The sequence below is a fragment of the Coenobita brevimanus genome, chromosome 76 (assembly GCF_032717465.1).
Source record: "Coenobita brevimanus isolate Jiangsu-jjx chromosome 76, ASM3271746v2, whole genome shotgun sequence".
Taxonomy (NCBI): Eukaryota; Metazoa; Arthropoda; class Malacostraca; order Decapoda; family Coenobitidae; genus Coenobita; species Coenobita brevimanus.
The window spans coordinates 22,712,147-22,732,656 of NC_137029.1; the positions used below are offsets into that span (position 1 = coordinate 22,712,147).

General features: G+C 42.8%; 1 protein-coding gene across 1 annotated transcript in view; it reads right to left on the reverse strand.

The window, feature by feature from the left end:
- Positions 1-8,408: 8,408 nt before the first annotated feature.
- Positions 8,409-20,510, reverse strand: part of prtp (thioredoxin domain-containing protein pretaporter) — a 58,460-nt gene continuing 46,358 nt past the window's right edge. Inside the window, exon 8 of the mRNA XM_080278925.1 lies at positions 8,409-10,892. Within this exon, the coding sequence (XP_080135051.1) occupies positions 10,767-10,892 (126 nt within the window). The 3' untranslated portion in view covers positions 8,409-10,766. The remainder of the gene's footprint in view (positions 10,893-20,510) is intronic.

Sequence of the window (20,510 nt, forward strand, 5' to 3'; positions counted from 1 at the left end):
GGGCACCAACCCTCCACCAACCCACTTGTTGACACGTAGGGAGCCCGTTTCCTTTGTACAAGGGAATAATTATACCTGACTTCCAATCCTCCGGGACTCTACATTCCTTCCAGGACAATATATATATATATATATATATATATATATATATATATATATATATATATATATATATATATATATATATATATATATATATATATATATATATATATATATATAATATATATATACTGTATATATATATATATATATATATATATATATATATATATATATATATATATATATATATATATATATATATATATATATATATTTACTAATCCCTTTATTATCCGCACGCCCACTAACTGGAGACCCCACTACCTGGACATTTTGGGCCTGGGCCTTCGGAACCCAAAAATGGTAAAAAAACGAAAAAAGTCCCCCCAAAAATCAGAATTTTTTCCTACCTGTACTTTGAACTTGGTGTGTGGCACTGAACAGCTGTGTTTACGCTCATCCGCTGGCCCCCTGCTGTTCCCCCCTTCCCCTGTTACCGCCTAACTACCATCGTGAGTAGATGCTTATCACAGTGGATGCCGCACATGCTCGTTTTTGTGAATAAACTGCAATACCTTGCCACTAGACCACATGGGAATTTGCAGTGTTAAGAAATTAGAATTCGGAGTGCAAAGGATGAAGTGCAGAGTGCAACACTGGTGTGCTGCATCTGGCGTGGCGCAATTTCGAACAGAATGTGCAGTGTTAAACAATTATGGCTCACAGTGCAAAGAATTAAGTGCAACACAACACTGGATTACTGTACGTGCTTCAAGAGATTTTCACCACTGCCAGAGCCTTAGAGGGAGTGGCCACGGTTGTGCTTTAAGTACCCTGTACGCTGCTAAATATTTTCCATACTCACTTCTAATTCCAGAGAATCTGGTTCCTTTTATTTCATGCTTTATGTCCCTTACTTGTGTGAATTGGGTCTTAAATAGGACTATGTATGTCCAGTAGGGAGTTATTTAGGTGGCTTTTCAAAGTTAGGCAATGTTAGGATCCATAAGTACCAGTCCAGGAGACAGGGGCCCAGTATCCAGACAAAACCACTTTCCAGACATTCCTTTGGCAGTATTACATCAGATATTGGGAAGATTACTGTATATATATATATATATATATATATATATATATATATATATATATATATATATACTGTATGTCTTATCCGGACCTCATTTCTCACCATAGGTCAGCAATGTCCAGACAGCCCAAATTTGCCCAGTCCAATGGGCCATGCTTCCATTCACTTGCCATTCAAGCCCCCAGAATCCAGGCTCCATCTGATTCACTAAAAACATTCGCCATGTTCTGTAGCTTCATATAAATGTATCCGATTGGGTCAATCCAGATGCTGTCACATTAAAAGGGGTGCCAAATCCCTGATCATGCACTTCTCACAATATTCATCCAGCCAGCCTGATCTCGTCAGTCCTCTAGCCTCACCAACTACCAAACCTCTCTTTCTCATACTCATCCACCATATCCCTCCACTTCTCCTGGGCGTACCTCGCCTCCTTCCCCCTTCAAATTCACTCTGATATACTTTTTTCACCACTGTATTATTATCCATTCTCTCCACATGACCATACCATCTCAGCATACTCTCTTCGATTCTGGTGTCCGCAGACTTCCTCACTCCACATCTTTCACGAATCACATTATTTCGTATCCTATCCACTCTCTGCACTCCACATACATTCCTCAGCAGTTCCATCTCCACTGCTCTCACTCTTGACTTTTCATTTTCATGCCACACGATAGTCTCACATCCATATGTTAAAGTTGGCACTAACACTCCACCATGTAAGCCTTGTGCAGCTGTAACACTCAAGCCTCTGTTTCTTATCAGGGTCTTCATTGCACCAGCTACTTTCCTTCCCTGTGTCACTCTACTTTCCACTTTTTTTGCACATTTTCCTCTTTTTTCTATCACTGTACCCAGATATTTGAACTCTCTCACCAATTCCACTCTCTCTCCATTCAATGTAACATCACACTGGGATTCACTTTCTGTCTCAATAACTGTGAATAACCCTATTCATTACTTAATTCCAGCAGTAGTGTGTAAATGCAGTCTACTCCTGTGTGAGACCTCTGCCACCATTCAACCACGACTTGTACTGTTAAAAGTTGAAGTACTGTATGTTTACTGTATTACTACTGTTGTGGTTCATAATAGGAGCATCCATCCATCCATTGCCAGATGCCATGTATCCCAAACGGGGTGGTCAAGGGCTTAGAGTTAATTGTTTTACAGGGAGGGGCACTAATCCTCCACCAACCCCACTTGACACGTAGGGATCCCAACAGCATCTGGTGTTCCCAGGCAGTCACCCATCCAAGTACTAACCAGACCCAACGTTGCATAACTAAAATAAAACTGATGTCAAATTAGAACACGACACTAAAGAAAGAATAATAGCAGACTATAAAGAGCAGATAAAAAATAATAAATAGAAACAGGACTCAGATAAGTGAAAACAGAAATGCAAAAGTAGGCTGCCATATATCACACACCATCACAGAGTTCACTTCCACCTTGCTATAACTTCACTCTCCAACACATTCTGTAAGCAGGAAACATTACACCAAGATACTTCTAACATCCAAGCTGTAAGAGAAATCCCATGACCCACTAAACATAAGCTGCTCTACTGACTTTTGTGCCTTATTAAACCTAGTGACCGTGAAACTTTGTGGCTGCCATATCCCATTATGCCCACTTACAAGCATACAGGGTTGAGGATAGCTATCATTAGTCCAAAGCAATTCAGTGCAGAGACCAACGTCTGTCCCTAGTAGCACCTACATGATATATTAAAAAAAAAAAAAAAAAAAAAAAAAAAGGCTATCCCTTTGACTAGAACCATGAGCAACTACTTGTTAAAACAATTCTGAGTAACTTCAGGCAGCTTAGAAAGGTGTGTGTTTGTTGAATACTTGGATCAAAAACCTTGTTGAGATGGGGGCATGTGAATGTAGGGGATGATAATCTTACAGATTAGTCTTTCTATAATGATGGTGGTGCAGAGATATTGGTCTGTATGGAGATGGGCCACAATATTGGGTAGTTTGCCTAGCAGGTAAGGTTGTTGGGTCAGAATATGTTCTACAGTTCAGGTCCCAAAGTTGATCGGTAGCTTTTCTATTGTGTAAAATGCCATCTAGGGTGTAGGTTGCTCTCCTCCATCAAGTGTCCTGGATTATAGTAGCCTACCCTTGTTCTGAAGGAGGTAGTGTGGGACTGACAGTAACTGTTTAGAATAGCAGCAGCGGCAGCAGCAGCAGTAATAATAATAATTAAATAATAATAATCTAGTGTTTTTGTTTCTCAAAAGCGCCAGTTCTTCCTCTGGGAATTCATTAGAGCTCGATACACATATACATTATTTTTACAATTACAAGAATTGTGACATCTCTCATATACAAGCTACATCAGAAAATATATACTGTATATCTCATCTCATCTCATCAGCCATTTGAGCGTCCACTGCAGGACAGGCCTATCCCTACAGAAGTGGGGACGATACAGCCAATGTATCTCTGCCGAATGGCTTAGGCTGTCTAGTAGAGATTGTATGTAGGTGAGAAGTGCTTGTAAGTGTAACTGTTGTGTTGGAGTGGGTTTGGATGTGTGCGTAGTCTGTGAACCAAGTGTAATCGGCCCGCGCAAGCTGACTAGGTGCAAGCATATAGTAATCCCTCTACTTTCCGGACGCCCACTTTCCGGACATCCCCACTTACCGGACATCGGGGGCCTGGACCATCGGAACCGAAAATGGCCAAAAAAAGAAAAAAATCCCCCCAAAATCCGAATTTTTTCCCACCCGTAATTTGAAATTGCCGCGCGGCGCCAAACAGCTGCTTACACCATGGCCCCTTCACCCCTTCCTTCCTCCTCCCTCCCCCCTTCCCTGTCAGGGTTGCCGTTTGTTATTTTTCATTACCAAATGTGGGCCAATTTGGTAATGAAAAATTCGTTTCGTAATGAATCGGAATACTGCATTACCATCGGATTTTTCACATGTATGAGGATACACAGGATGGAGATGGTGGATTGTTTGCTCTCTCTGATTAATGTGCTACCCTACATAGCATGAAAATAATCAACATGGTGTTAATTATAAGGAGAGTGATTACATGTATTTCCACTTGTATATATAATTAGTGAAGAATAAATGCTAGCTTTACAAATTTGGTAATGAAAAGTTAAATTTGGTAATGAAAATTGAGGAGATTGGTAATGTGGCCGTTGCGATCTGGCAACTCTGTTTCTCCGACATCAACAGTTACTTTCTAACTTCGATTGTGAATAGACACTGGAAGCCACACGTGCTCGTTTTTTATGAATAAACAGTGAATATACTGGAATACCTCGCCTCTAGACCACATGGAAATTTACAGTGTTGTGCAGTGTTAAGAAATTTGAACTTAAGAGTGCAATGGATCAACTGTGGAGTGCAAATTGTTAGTTTATCTGGCAGTTAGAACTGCGATGGTGCAGTTAAGAACAATGTGCAGTGTTAAACAATCATAACTCACAGTGCAAAGAATTAAGTGCAGCACAACACTGGATTACTGTACGTGCTTCAAGAGCATTTTCACCACTGCCAAAACCTTAGAAAGGCAGCCACAAACGTGATGTAAGTACCCTGGCTGAGGTACAGTCACTTCTAATTCCTCATTCTTTGGTTCCTTTTCACTTATTTCATGCTTTTATGTCCATTATTGGTGTGAATAGGGTCTTAAATAGGTTTAAATAGGTGCTATGCATGTCCGGTAGGGAGTTATTTAGGTGGCTTTCAAAGTTAGGCTGGGATAGGGTCTATAAGTACCAGTCCAGGAGGCTGGTGCCCACTATCTGGACAGGACCACTTTCCGGACGTGCCTTTGGCTTTATTACATCAGATAGTGGAGGGATTACTGTACTTTAGTATGTGACACTGGTTCAGCCACAGCACCCCTTGTGTCCGCCAAAGCAGCATGTGGCCAGAAGAACACTCCTGAAGTTTATTACCCTGGCAGGGCGCGAACCCTCGTTCTTCAGTATACAAAAACGCACAATTTACCACTGTTCCACAGAGGCTCCATATACTGTGTATATATATATATATATATACACAGTGCTCGTCAGAAGTATCGAGCGCCTATGTCAAGGCACGCAATACTTTTGGTGAAAAAAGAATCACCCTTTTTTGGTACTAAAAATTGAGCCAGATGTTTGGGCCGCTAACATGACGTCACGGCAGCTTGAGGCCTTACTGCGCGCTGGTTGGCTCCCGCCTCAGTTGCCTACAGGCTGTGTGAGAAAGAGGAACCCCGCCACGCCTCCCTCTCTTCTTGCGCCATTTTTTACCTAGTGTCCCGCAGTGTTTTGGCTTTTGCCACTTTGTTATGGCCCCTACCCGTGAACTTTTGAGTGAAATCATATCAAAGATCATTGCTCTAAAGGAGGCAGGCCACCCCACGAAGGAAATTAGTGATTTGGTTCGTGTGGCTTGATCAACAGTGCGGAGGTGGTGTGCCTGTTTTCGAGTGGAAAATAGTGGTGATGTTCCTACAAAGAAACGCGGTCTGGTAGGCCCAGGAAAACTTCCCTGAGGTCTGTTAATGTATGAAAATGTGCAGTGGAGTCTAATCCTCATGCGAGTGCAAGGAAAATTAAGGAGAGCAATCCGGAAGTGTTTGGTGAGGTTTCAGTGCACACGGTGTCTCGAAGAGTCCATGAACTTGGTTACACAAGTCACAGACCTGTGAGAAAGCCTCTTCTTACACGTTACCAGCGACTTCGTAGGCTTGCCTTTGCTAACAAGTACCTTAACTGGGGTGAGGACCAATGGTTGTCAGTGTTGTGGTCTGATGAGGCAACGTTTAGCGTTACCTATAATCGAGAAACGCGCGTGTACGGCGCAAAGGTAGTGACCCGCTTGACCCCTGTTACGTGGAGAGCACTGGTAAACACCCTGATTCACTTATGGTATGGGGTTGTTTCTCTGGGAAAGGTTTGAGGAAGCTTGTTGTGCTTCCCAAGAACTGCAGAGTGAATCAGGACGTTTACCTGGAGCTTCTTTGTGATCATTTACCTGAGTCCTTCGAGCTCACTGGTGCATGAGTGTTTCAGCAGGATGGTGCACCTGCTCATAAGGTCAAATCGGTCACCAACTGGCTTCGTGACTGCAAGGTCTCCTTCATGAAAGACTGGCCAGGCAATAGCCCAGACCTCAACCCGATAGAAAACCTCTGGTACCTCGTAAAGAAGAATCTCCAAGGGAAGGACGTGAGCTCTCTGCCTAAGCTGGAAGCAGCCATTCGTGACTCCTGGGCCAAAATACCACCCCAGCACCTGAGGAACCTCGCCCTTTCACTTCCACGACGTCTAAGGTCTGTGAAGAAGCATAAAGGATACCCTACCAAACATTAAAGGTAAATATAATGCATTATTTACATGTTTTTTCAATGTTGAAAGGTTTGTTTCGTAGGAGGGATGCAGGCCGCTCGATACTTCTGACGAGCACTGTATATATGTAGCAGCCGTGGCTCAGTGGGTTAGAGCGCTCCGCTCTGACCGAAGGGTCAGAGGATCGAATCCACCCAAGGGTGGACATCAGGAAGGGCATCCGGTCATAAAATGCTACACGCTCCAGTCCAAAAGTCCTCTACCCAGGGGCAACGCCTTAGCCCTTCAGGGATACCAAGCATAAAACCAATTATATATATATATATATATAAAGTGGCAATAATTAAACCCTATAATCATCCATCACAGCACCTCCCTCCAGGTCATAGCATTTTGAAAAATGAAAGGCTTTCAGCTGTCTCTTAAAGGATTCAACAGAAGAGAGTTGTTTCATGGACAGTGGCATTCTATTATATAATCTAGGGGCTCTGTTCACAAAAGAATGACCAGAGAAAGATGACTGGTGAATGGCCCCAGGCTCGTCAAGATGCAAGGAATCATCTTCATTACGTAACAACACACCCAGGCGTGCCGATGGAAGTTTTAACAATTCAGCAAGATCCTTCGGTTCACCAAACTTAAGAACCTTGAATAAGACACAGTTTAAATTCAATTCTAGCCTTTACTGGTAACCAATGCAGCTCAATTAGGAATGAGGTAGTCAAAGTTCTCGGGGGAGGGGGGGGGGGAACCAAAGATAAGCCGTGCTGCCATGTTCAACACGGACTGAACTTTTGTTAGTATAATTATTTGGAAGAACAATCCACAGTGAATTACAATAATCGAAAAGAGACAAGACCACTGCATGGACCAATGTTAAGAGGCAATGTCTATTCAGGAATTTTCTCACAGTACAGATTTCTGATATGCAAGTTACACCCTCTGACAACTTGATCAACATGTTCTTTGTAATTTAACTTTGAATTAAAATAAACACCCAGATTTTGAACATAACTGACTGGATGAAGCTGTGACACACCAATGTTCAAAGGCCAGGGCATTATTAGTGTCATCATCCCTTCTGTTTCCTCTGATGATGATGATCTCAGTTTTACCAACATTCAACTTAAGTTTCCTTCTAGCCATCCAGATCTTAATATCAGACATTGGAGATTCAAGCTTAGTCTTGGTATCATCAGTGTCTGGCATGTTAACATAAAGCTGAGTGTCATCAGCTTAAAAATGATAGGAAACATCGTGAGCATCAAGTAATGACAATAAACTACTAAAATAGAATTGGACACAAAACTGATCCTTGAGGGACTCCGAACAGAAGGGGAGCAGAATCAGAGCTAGCATAATCAACAACCACTCTCTGAAATCTGTCCAACAGAAACGACTTAAGAAGCAAAACAGCACTATCACGAATGCCATAAGAATACAGATCATCCAACAATAGTTTATGATATACTGTATCAAAAGCTGCAGACAGATCCAACCGAACTAGGAGAGAGGACATCTCACTACAGGTGTTTGCCACCAAGTCACTGTGAATCCTTGTTAGTGCAGTTTCAGTTGAATGGTATTTTCTGTATGCTGACTGAACAACAGGAACAATTCTGTTGTGTTCCAGTAGTGGTTGATCAAGTACCGAGATAGTGTCTGCTTTCTTCCAAATATCAAGGATTTGGTTGTGGTCAGAAAGTTTACAGATTTCATTCATGGCAAGGTTCTTTAGGTGAAGATATGTAATTTTCTCTGGTCCTGCTGCTGATTTTAAATACAATTTTTGTAATGGATTTATGAGATAAATTGGGAAGGTATTTGTATGTTTCCTTCAACCTTCCTCAAGCTTTTAACAGCAGAGAGGAAAAGAATAAATAAATACATAAAATGTTACCCAAAATTGCTGGGCAGCATGTAACTGTGCAACAGGCACATCAAATAGGATACCATGGTATAAGTGTAATATATATATATTTTTTTTTTCATGTACACAAACAATTCCAGTCTTTCACATGAAAGTACAGTATATATCCCAGAAACACAAATGCCAGTATTCACAGCAAAAGATGAACACCAGGAAGACTTACAGCATCACATCATATACAGTAAAAAGTACAATTCCATTCATCTTGTGCTTATGTCGCTGACCATATAAAATGGATGAAAAACAGTGGTTAGGAAAATGTGCTTACAATCTAACTGATGGGACTGTCCTATTACAGACAAATGATGACTCAATACTTAGTATTGCATCTTATATACAAGTATTATGAGCACTTCATGAGTAATATTATATTCATATTAACAGTACGAATATCTGGTACATCACAGATTATACAAAATTGAAAAGTACACAGCTTGTACTATAGTCTAATGAGCACTGTTTATCAAAACTACTCATCCATTGCATCATCATCCTGATATTACAAATAAAGGTACCAGTACTCAGTCCAAAACTTTCAAACAACTACACATACTTGTACCTGTAAAATCACCAAGACAGACATGCAATCATTACAACAATGAAAGGAACATGGGTGAATTTAGATAATTCCATAAAATGCATAGACTACAATAGAAAATATTACTATAACAATTCTAACAAAGGTAACTGTAAATCAAGGTACTAATAGTTTTATGATGGTAAGTACTACTAACCAAAGGCAACATAAAAATTGTAAATCTGACACAGAGGAATCTTACACCCAAGATTGTAATGATGGTCCTCCCAGCACAATGCAACTTCTGATCTCTCATAAAAGCCTCACTTTAAAATCTAACAGAAACTTCCTCTACCACTTAACTCCAAAACATTAAGATAGTTATTTATTTGATATGTGGCCAGCCTTACTCATCCTTGAGTGGCATTACGTGAGCAATAAATCCCAACCACCCCTTGGATATAAAACCACATCAGCTCAATCTGATTGAAGCACCTTAATTTCCCACTAAACCACCAAGTGCCATAAATTGGTTATATGGTTACCACCTAGTGTAGTAAAGGGAATCCTGTTGTACAGGAAACCATTTGGCTTGTCACTCAGTGTAGAGTCACACATAGATTGAAGGAAAAGGAATGAAGGAAAGAGAGACAGAAGAGGGAGTGTAAAGTCACCTGTAGGCAGATGGAAGAGGAAAGAATGAAGGAAAGAAAGGCAAAAGAAGGAAGGAAGTGAGGAACAGGCAGACACCCAAAGCAACGCTACACTGAGTGAGTGTATGGTGAGTGCCCCCACCTACCACATAATAATAAAAAAGGTAAAATAATGGGAAGTACATCATATCATCTACACTGCAAAAACCAGTATAACATACATGAAGGTGCAGTTCATCATGTGTCCACTCATATCACACTAACCAAGAATGCTCTCAAATGGTCTGTCACTTGAAATACACTGCAAGGCAGAGAGGTGATATACATCTATGGGACCCTGTCCATGCCATGACAATGACAATGCAGCAGGCAAAAAAGGAGGTGATATACAGTATATAAAGATAATTATTACAAGACAGAAATCCTGTACTAGAACCTAAACTGTAAGCAGCAGCATATAAATTTAAATCTCATATACTTGTATCACTTCAGTACAGCAATGTCAATCAGATTATGGTGACTGCCTCTTATGGGTACTAGCAGATTATTTACAGGCACTACCTGCTTGCTGTATTGCTTATGGAGGCAAAATGTGAAGGAAAGATGAGATCCTAACCCACTCAACCTGGAGATTTTTTTCCCCCAATCCCCTGGTAATTATATTTAACTTGACACAAGCTATCCAAGCTAGAAGCATTACACATAGCCTTAACATACCCTTAAAGAACAAGAAGACTTCCAAATTCATTAAAATCATCTGACATTACCTGGAATAAGCCAAAAAAGAATTGGCTGAATTCTAGTGCTTAAAATATGTTATGGAGATAAAAATTGCTTTGGGTAAAACATGGAGGGATGCAATTCTTAACCCTTTCAATTCTATGGCTTAATTTAACTTTTGTTCCTGCTACAACCAAATAATTCAAAATGGTAATGACATCAATGATGGTGTTCTTGAAGGCTATATCTGATCCCTGCACTTTAGAAGGTTATCCTAAGGTGAATAAAACTGTCAGATAACAGAAATACAATAATAAAAAAAAAAAAATATCGAGGGGATTATATTTTTCAGGGTGATCAAAAATGTTTATCAGCAAACAGGTCATGGTGTCTGTGTTGGATAAACTACAGCTAATGATGAACAATTGTCAAGATGGAATAGAAAGCACAGGATACAGCAGTGCGTTTCTATAACTTCTACACTGTGTGACTGGCAATTTAGAGTTCATCGTGGGTTAGGTGGCGGGTGATAAATGCTGCCATATCCTGAAGTGAACGATCACCCTCATATTCTGCTACCTTTTCACCTTCCTTGTACAAGTAGAGTGTTGGGAAACCATTCACCTGCAACAAGACAAAACATTTATTAATGAATGCAATTTTTTCTTTGAGGATAAGATCAAAAGTGCATAATTTTAAATTCATCTACATCAACAGATACACAATGGTTTTGTAAAAACATACATGAATGAACAGTTCCTGTCAATGATGATATGCTACATTTCTCTCTCTCTCTCTACTAATGTCACTTCACACTGTGTATCAGAGTGGTGAGATATGTTGGTTTTAACTAAATGCTGATGACGTAACATGGACTAGTACTGATTCCTGTGGTGATCAAGTTGACAGTGCTCTCCAAATAAAAACTATGATCACTGTTTTCAATTTTCTTTCATCTGCAAGTTCTTCCATTCATCTTGATAATGTATCTTTAACCTGGAGCTAAACTGTGCTACAGTGATTGAGTGGTCAGTGTCACTGACTGTGGAGCTGCATGCCCATTAGCAACTGAGTCTGAATCATGGTATGGGCAGCAGGTGTCACTCAACTCAGGTGACCATCCACCTTCTGTCAGTTGGCAGATAAAAGGAGTACCGGTACCTAGGATAACACCTAGGGAAGGTAGCTGTGGTAATCTAGATGATGCAGGGGACTTGTACCCAGAATACTGGGTGAAAAACCTACCACAGGCTCAAAGCCTAAGTTCCGGAGATGAGTACCACAGCTAAGCACCTCATGGCATCCACACCCACCTTTACCTTTTACTTTTAAACTGTGCCATGCAGTTTTAGGAAAACTATCATGTTGTTTAAAAAAAAAAAAAAAAAAAAAATGTGATAGTCTTCATACAACACAAGATAGGTCATGCAGAACCTCGTGCAAAATCAAATTCACGCTAAAACGTGACATATACAGTATTTACATGTAAAATAGCGGGTTAGGTTCTAGGAGCCTTATATTTTTTGTTAAAAAATATTACAGATTATTACAAATGTCTGCCTTAAGACACCCAAGACAGTGTGTTTAGATACGATCTCACCAACTGGACACATCAGTGCATACTGCATTCTAACCTAACCTAAACGATTTGTTTTGCCCCCTAATACTCCCCATAAAAAATTTAATCACCAGGGATTGCCACTAAGCCTCTTGAAAGTCCTCATTACCAATCAGGCAAAAAACTTTTGATCTGAACAACCACTGAGCTCTCATAGAGCTCAGTGTAAACAACACGTGAACCCAGCATGGCATATTTTGCCAAGAATCACTTTCGGCTCTCAATAAGAAAAATAAAAAAATGCAGTGAAACTATTTTTGAAAGCCATTTGTCATCAACAATAAAGGAAAAAAAAAATGCTATAAAGAAGTCGTCAGCCTGGAGTGATTGCGTATTTCTCTCTTCTCGGACACACACGAATGCAGTAAGCGTGAATAATAAGCAAGTCAGCCAAACAGTATAATTTGTATGACTGTACAGTATAATTCACAAGAACTGAACTCACATAGTTATCTTACCTAACTATGTATGTCAACACGTAGTGTCTTCACATATCGTAAGATCCGAATTTTCTCGACCAAAAACCGTCAGTTCATAAACATCGGCCACAGAGCTTTTTTTTTTTTTTTTCTTCTCCACGTTGCACTAAAGGTGAAAACATTATTAGCTTTTTTTTTTTTTCTTTTTTTTCCCAACAAAGAAAACTATGCACATCGTAAACACACCCGACTCATTTCTGTCTGATCATTTGCACTTTAAGGCCGCTTTCACACGAGGCCACCGGTGGTCACAACTGGTCTCCCAGTGTGAAGGGGCCGGCAACTACTATAGCCGTATGAAAGCTCTGATTTGACAAAATGCTTTCAGCGAGTGGCAGCAACCGCCAGTGACGGAGTTGTGCGAGCGAGCCACCGCCAGGAGCTGGTCGCCGGCCGGGCAACCGCAGTGGCCTCGTATGAAAGGCTCCATTGAAAACTATGGGAGGCAACTGGTGGCCTCGTATGAAAGGCTCCATTGAAAACTATGGGAGGCAACTCAGCCACTGGTGGCCTCGTATGAAAGCGGTCTCAGCTCCCACACCAAACGCCACTTAGACAATTTTACATTTTCATTTAGAATAAATGCTTTTATTGTGTTCATAGTACTTTCAGGGTGTTTAAGCATAAGTACAGTTACAGTACTTTAGAACCACATGCTCGTTCGGAGAGGAAATTAGGAGCAATGAAATAAGGAAATAACTCATCACAGCGACCGTCTACACAACACAGAGGCAGGCTGTGGAAGGCTGATATGGGACATGGGTCACATGGGACGGGTTGGGTCAAGGAAGCCAATCAGTGACCAACAAGATCATAACACACAAGTTGTATCTGGAAATCCAATACCTAAATGCACCCACTTCCCACAGTTTCTTTTGCACAACTGAGTGGTAATACCAAGCTATTATGTAATTATGGGAGAAATTAAATGCTCCTTATTGTAAGATCGTTGTTTCGTCTTAAATCCCGACTCTACTGTTCAATGTTCATTCAGTCCAATGACCTACAGTAGTACACCAACTTTCGCTACAGCAGGATTCGCGGAATCCACTTTCGCGGCATGCACCAAATATTCCCTAACTTCCACTTTCGCTTGAAAAAAATCGATTTTCGCGCACAAATTTTGGGTTTGGGACAATATTTTCAACTTTGAATTTCCTGCACCGCCCGCCCGCAACCCACCGCCATCTTGAATGACGTCATGTCAACACTCTGTCCACCCATTCCTGCCATTGTGTACGAGCGTGCTAGCTCCGTTGTGTTGGATTCTCACGGTTCAATGGCCTCTACTATACCTGGTAGTGTGGGGAAAGGGCCTGGTGGTGTGGGGGGAGAGAGAGAGTGGTAGCGAGGCAGCAAGAGGTGGCGCCAATACGTCTGGCGTGGCTAAATAAGCCCGCCACGCGCCTCGGATACTTACCCCCAACATCCATTAACCCCTTAACCGCGGGTATTGTTTTGGTCTGACTGTCCTCTCCCGCGGGGGTTTCAGCCAAATGTAAACAAACCTTTAAACCTTAATAACTCTGCACAGAATAAAGCTAGAGAAAAAAATAAGGTACCATTAGAAAGTACAAACCTTCAGCTTTCCATTGATGTAGGTTTCATGACTTCGTTGACTTTCACAGGACGGGAGAGCCGTTAGAAGTGAGGGGTGTGAAATAACTATTTTCGCCCACACACAATACCAAATGCCAACCACTCTCTCATAATAGTAATATAAACATATATGAACACTGTACATACGATAAACACCCACTCTGTGTTCACTGAGGTAGGTAAAAGGCACTTCCCTGCGGCTGCGCCCGCTCTTCACTGCGGCTGCCTCACTTCCTGCGGCGGCACCCGCTCACTGGACGTTTCCTGCGATCTTTTCATTCTTTCTAACTTCTAATATTATTTTACATATAATATGGGCAATATACATTATATTTACAATGCACTTATTACTATATTGCGTCACTGGCGCATCACAGAATTACATAAGTGCCGCAAAATTCCACAAGTGCCGCAGATTCTCTTATTACAATATCACTTATTATACTGGCCAATATTTCCTTTATTTTCTAGGCAAAATATCCCTTATTACTACATTATCCATTATACAATTATTGGCAAAGCACGTCACTTTAGCATCACTATATATCACTGTCAATATCAGTATTTAATCAGAGAGTGGTACTCGGAAAAGAACGGAGTTACAAATAGAGCGACTTGGAATTCAAGGCACTGGTGTGGGCTCATTTTTCTCGTCTTAGGCCTTAGTGTGGTGGTTGAACATACTCTGCAGCGGCCCTGTGACAACCTGCCGCCTGCTTTTGGAGGCAATTTCACAAGCTGGTGCCGGCTCATGTAATTGCGGCACTCAAGACGGTCAGGTTGTGTGTCAGAGTGTCGCCTCGGGATCAATGCCGTCACCTGACCAAATCGTTCAAGTAGCTGCTGAACGACAGTCTTGGAAAACTGTCTCAGTGATGGTTGCCTTATGCCCCCGACTTGTCTTGTAAAGAATGAAGGCATTGAGCATGCACATATCGAGCATGTGCAGGCAAGCCTTCCTGTACCATCGGGTGTTTCTCCTGAGACAGTCTATTTCGCCAATCATCATATCAGACTTATCAACGAGTCTCATATTTACATTATAATCAATAGCCGGCATCAGGCTTCATGATTGGCTCTCCCGTCCTGTAGCTGACCTTCCCAGTTCTCTTCATTTCCCCCTTGTGGATGGTGCTGATCATATTGACAACCTTCTTGTCATGCCACCTGATCGCAAGAAGCTTTCTGACTTCTTCAGGTGAACATCTCCCCTGGATGATGATGATGCTTCGGGAAACTAGGCCACTCTTTCCTGTAGCTCCGTACAGTGCCAACAGTGCCAATGCCGTGTTCAGCAAGGTATTTGGAGAGTTTGGTGCTGTGTAATAATTGTCTGTGTACAGCACATGATTACCACCAAAATACCTCTCCATCAGCACTTTTACAGACAGAGAAGCCAAGGGGTCTTTCCTGTTCACATCCATTGTGCTAGCCGAGTAAATGACAAAATCCATTATATACCCCGTCTCACAGTCACACAGCACAAAGAACTTTATCCCAAAGCGGTGGCGTTTGCTGGGGATGTACTGCCTGAATTTGAGACGTCCTCTGAACAATACCAGGGACTCGTCTATGACGACTTTCTGCATAGGCCTGAAAAATCGCATAAATCGATCCCTAATCTTGTTGAGGAAATCCCTCACTTTCCACAAAGGGTCAGTTTGGGACGGGTTGTCATTATCAGCGAAGTGCAGGTATCCAAGCAGCTGTCGGAACCGATCCCGTGACATATACTTCCCGAATATGGGGATAGTAGTTATGTCATCCACGAGCCAGTACTCCTCCAACTCATGTCTCTTTATATGGGCCATCAAAAACATGAGTGCAAAAAAAACATACAGCTCTCTGATCCCGACAGGCAACCATGACACTTGCTTTGGCGAGCCAATAGGTCCCAGCCCTTGTGCTGCACACTGAGTTGCATACCTATTGGTCTCATCGCTGACATGCTGCACAATTTCATCATCAAGGAAGGCCAGGAAGTAATCAACAAACTCATCACCTGCGTTGCATGGGAAGGCAGGCTGTATTCAGCATTTGTCATATCAAACGGTGGATTGTGTGGCTGGAAATCTCCACCGTCCAGTCCAAACAAATGCATCAACTTGCCCTGTGCGTGGTTCAGTGGCAGGGCAGGTTGCATTTCACTCGTTTCCCGTGAGAAGGAGCTGATGTAGAGGCAATGGGTGAGGGAGGGGGTGAGGCAGGAGGCAAGCGGGGAGGTGGGTGAGGCAGGAGGCAACGGGGAGGGTGAGTGCGGGGGCGGTGAGTGGGGGTGGCGCGGGTGAGGGAACTGAAGCGGGGGCAGGCGGGGGGTTTCTGACCTGGTGCGTGGTGAAACTTGACCCTTTCTACCCCGCTTATCACCTCGCTTATCGCCTCGCTTATCGCCCAGCTTTGCCCTCCAACTGCCACGCATCCCCTTTGTTCTAGGCCTGCCTGCACGGCCTGCACGGCCTGCCTTCCCTCGCTTTGCAGGCTTTGGTAATCGTACTCCTCAGATGATGTAGACTGAGGAGAGGGCCGACAGATGATGATGATGATGATGTGAGGGCAATTGGGCTAGGGGAACAGGGAAATTGATGGGAAAATGCGTACTAGGGCCTGGTGTGGGGAGACGTGAGCCTGCGCTTCACTCCCCTTCCCACGTGCAATACCAGATTTGCCCATAGGAGCCTTTCCTTTCCCAGAGTAAGTTGAGGTGGTGGGGGGAATCAACACGATCACTTTCATCACTGTCACTATCAATGGAAAATGGTTCACCACCAATCACTGCCAAATCATCACTGCTTGCTGTGAGTGTGTCACTTTCACTGCCACAATCAAGAGTAGTACTTACTGTTTTGTCCAGCTCAGTTCTAATTTCAGGAGTGCTCAACCCCTTCTGCCTCGCCGTCGGCAGTTCCTTTACCGGTGTAGAGGTAGAGGGAACACTAGCACTAAACATTGTAGAGGAGGAAGCGAGCGACGATGAGTTGGGACGGAGCGCCATTATCACGCACAGAGCTGGACAGATACTGACTGACGCGGGTCAGGGCAGGGGTGGGGGGGTCCCCTCGGGGTTGGAGGAGGGAGGTGTGGGATGGCTGGCGTGAAAGAACTCGACAGCTACTCTTGCGTGAGAATATTTGCGCGCCGGGAAAACGCGCGGTGTTCAAAATATTCACGATCATTCCAGAATGCCACCCGCGGTTTGGTCCAGTTTTGTCGCCGTCATTCTGGAATGACACCCGCAGTTAAGGGGTTAAACACCTCAACCTGGTCTCTGTGGTATGTTTCTCCTCATATAATGTGTACTGTACAGTTTTTATTGTTTGTATCTCACAATGCAATGTACAATAGTGATTTGATGTACTGTATTGCAAGTGAAAATGAAAATCTGATGTTACTTTTGGATAACCGGGAACCAATTAGCCTTTTTGCCATAAAGACAATGCCCCAACTTTTGCTAATTCCACTTTCGCGCATTATTTTTGGACCCAATTAGGCGCGAAAATTGGTGCTTCAAGTAATTTTATTCAACTAGGGACAGACCTCCAGTAGTGAGAGGGTGAAGACTAGATCAAACCCCTCCATACTGTGGTAGGTGGGGGCACCCACAATTCACTCAACTTCCATCCATCCATCCATTGCCAGACGCCATGTATCCCAAACGGGGTGGCCAAGGGCTCAGAGTTAATTGTTTTACAGGGAGGGGCACTAATCCTCCACCAACCCCACTTGACATGTAGGGATGCCAACAGCATCTGGTGTTCCCAGGCGGTCACCCATCCAAGTACTAACCAGACCCAACGTTGCAACGTTCACTCAACTTAATGCTACTAAACCCCCAACCACCAGGGAAAGTGATATGCAGTCACGATTTATGTGGACAGAGGCCGTCGGGTGACAGCATGTGCTGCAAGTGCATTCCCGCTATTGTTTGAACTGGCTCATGTTTGATCTCACCACCAAAGGGTAGGGATAGCTCCCACCAGTGGACCCAAGTGTGCTTCAGTCTGTCCCGTGGCTTTGTTAGGTGTAGAATGATGTATTCAGGTTCCTTCTCATCCAATTCTGTTCCCACATCATGCAGACCCCTTCCCTCATCCACCCTTGCCAAGCCTCTGCCCAAAGATACTAGGAAAGGGCTCAGTGATGATGCCACAGGGCGTGCCTTGGTCACCACTGTGTCAAGTTTATTTTGTAGTGAAGTTAGTTGAGATCAAAGCCAAAGTCGGGGCCATGTGCACAAATACAAAGACATCCCGCTTCAATCGCCGAGTCACTTATCTTCTTCACGTTCTTACTCATCGACAATACCACCTACAGACCTGGGGACGGTTTCATTTGCAAGAAGAGTTGATGAACAATATGGTCTTTAATTTGTTTCCCTCCTCACCCTGCCGATGGGTGGGAAAGGAGGTCCGGATGATGATGATGATGATAAATTTGTTTCCATAACTGCTCTACGTTCCGAGATATTACGGTCTGAAAACGTGCAATTTTGGGAAAATTACCTGAACTGAGAGGACGACCGCAATATAAATAGCCCAGCGTCTAGGGGTTATGGGAAGGGTGAATCTAGGTCAAGACCAGCACACCAGAGTACAGACTGGTTGGGTATAATCTTCTAGCTTTCTTAGTCAGTGATCTCAATGAAGCTGTAGCCAGATTGCTCTAAGCAATGCCTCTTCCCATTACACAAACACTGGTTACCAGAACACTGCTGTGTAAGTAAATGTGTCTCTCTTGTTTCTTACTAGAAGTTTGTGCTCTCTCCACCTCTGTCCAGGTATCATGATTCATGAGGTCTTCTCACTCTATTCTCATGCTACCTGTCTTGAATACTCTTCTGATGGAGGGAAAGAAAGAATGAAAGAAAAAAAAAAAAAAAACATTGCAAAGCCAAACAAGCTGTTTCATCACATGTGGGGTGAGAGTTTGGAGAAACCTTATTTTCCTAGACTGACCTGATGGAAGAGTTAAGAGGAAAGATACAACTAAAGTGCATTGGTGTTGTGATAAGGAAAGTTAGACAGAGACAGTTCGGGCATGCGAAGAGGAAGGCGAGATGACAATTGGGTACAGAAAAAGAGAAGTATTACTGCTGGGGAAAGGGTTGCAAGAGATATACCGAAAAAAAACCTGGGATGAGGTCATAGTGTGTGAACTCAGGCATAAGGGACTGAGCAGGGAGGCTGCCAAAAATCAAGCAGCAAGAAGAGTTGCCATTAGGAGACCAAGGCTGACACATGCAAGCATGTTGGGGCCTTTATAAATGAAACAAAACCCGAGGGAGTGTGTTCCTTCCTCCCCATGTTGCACTGTGTGAGGCCATACATAACAACAGCGCTGCTCAAACTTCCACGGAACATCTGCTGATGTATGGGGCTGCACAAGCCCTTTAACCTTTACAATTATCAAGTGAGAACAAGTCAGTGATGACTACAAAAAAAGTCATCAAGCCTAATGAGGTACTGGTTATAACTGGAGGAAAGTGGTAATCCTCAAACCCCACAGCATTCTAATTCTGGGATGATTCTTCCTGTCACCAATTCTAATCCCTGGAAAAAGCAGTCAGCAGCTGGATTGCAACTTCCTGATGATGCACTCAAAACACGACCTAATCTACCTGTCTACAGCCAAATGCCATAATCCCTTAACCCCTTAACCGCGGGGCGTCACTTTCGTGCCGCTCGGGAGCAAGGGATCATATCGCAGGGCGTCACATTTGTGATTCTGTGTTATTTTGAATTCACCCGGGCTTTCAAGTGGTGGCTTTATCATCTATCAGTACTACCAGTGTCCAGCTATACTTAGTTCTGCTAATGTCACCTGTACTCCCACTGTTGACAATTTAGCCATTTTTCTCCTGTCCTTGACTCCCCCCCTCCTTCCCTCCCCTCCATTACCCTCTCCTCCCACATGACAAGCTGCACTGTGCTACAGAAATGCTGGACAGATTTTTCCACTCATTTTATCCATTGAAATGTGCCCTTTGCCCTATTCTTATACAAAATAATAACAAGGATTGTGGAAAGTATTAAGAATATATGGAGTAGTTGTTGAATGCTGTGAAGAGTATGTATGAGTCCGTTTTGGTGTGTTACCACATGCATCACTAGCACTATGCTTATGCCCCAGGTTGGCAGACAAGGCAAGCAATCACTGGAAGGCAGAAAAATAAGCCACAAATAACGATTCGCAAGTCATGCATGGTTCAACCATCGGATTCAAACTGACTATGTGGACTGACCTTCCACACACACACACACACATACATATATGTATGCACACAGGCAGCAGGTAGGCATTTTTAAACTTTATTTACTTCTCTTGTATATTAAAATTATTTATCTGAATACAGTACTATAATTTTATGTTTTAATTATTGTACGAAAAATTCGTGGATAACCGATATCGCGTGAAAAAAGTTCGCGTGAATTAAAGGTTTACCTGTAACAGGAATATAAAGTGTGTGTTTTTATGAATAATAAATGACAGAATACCAGCAGGGAACGAGGGCAAGTGGGAAGCTCGTACGCACTCGTAATTTTCATTGCT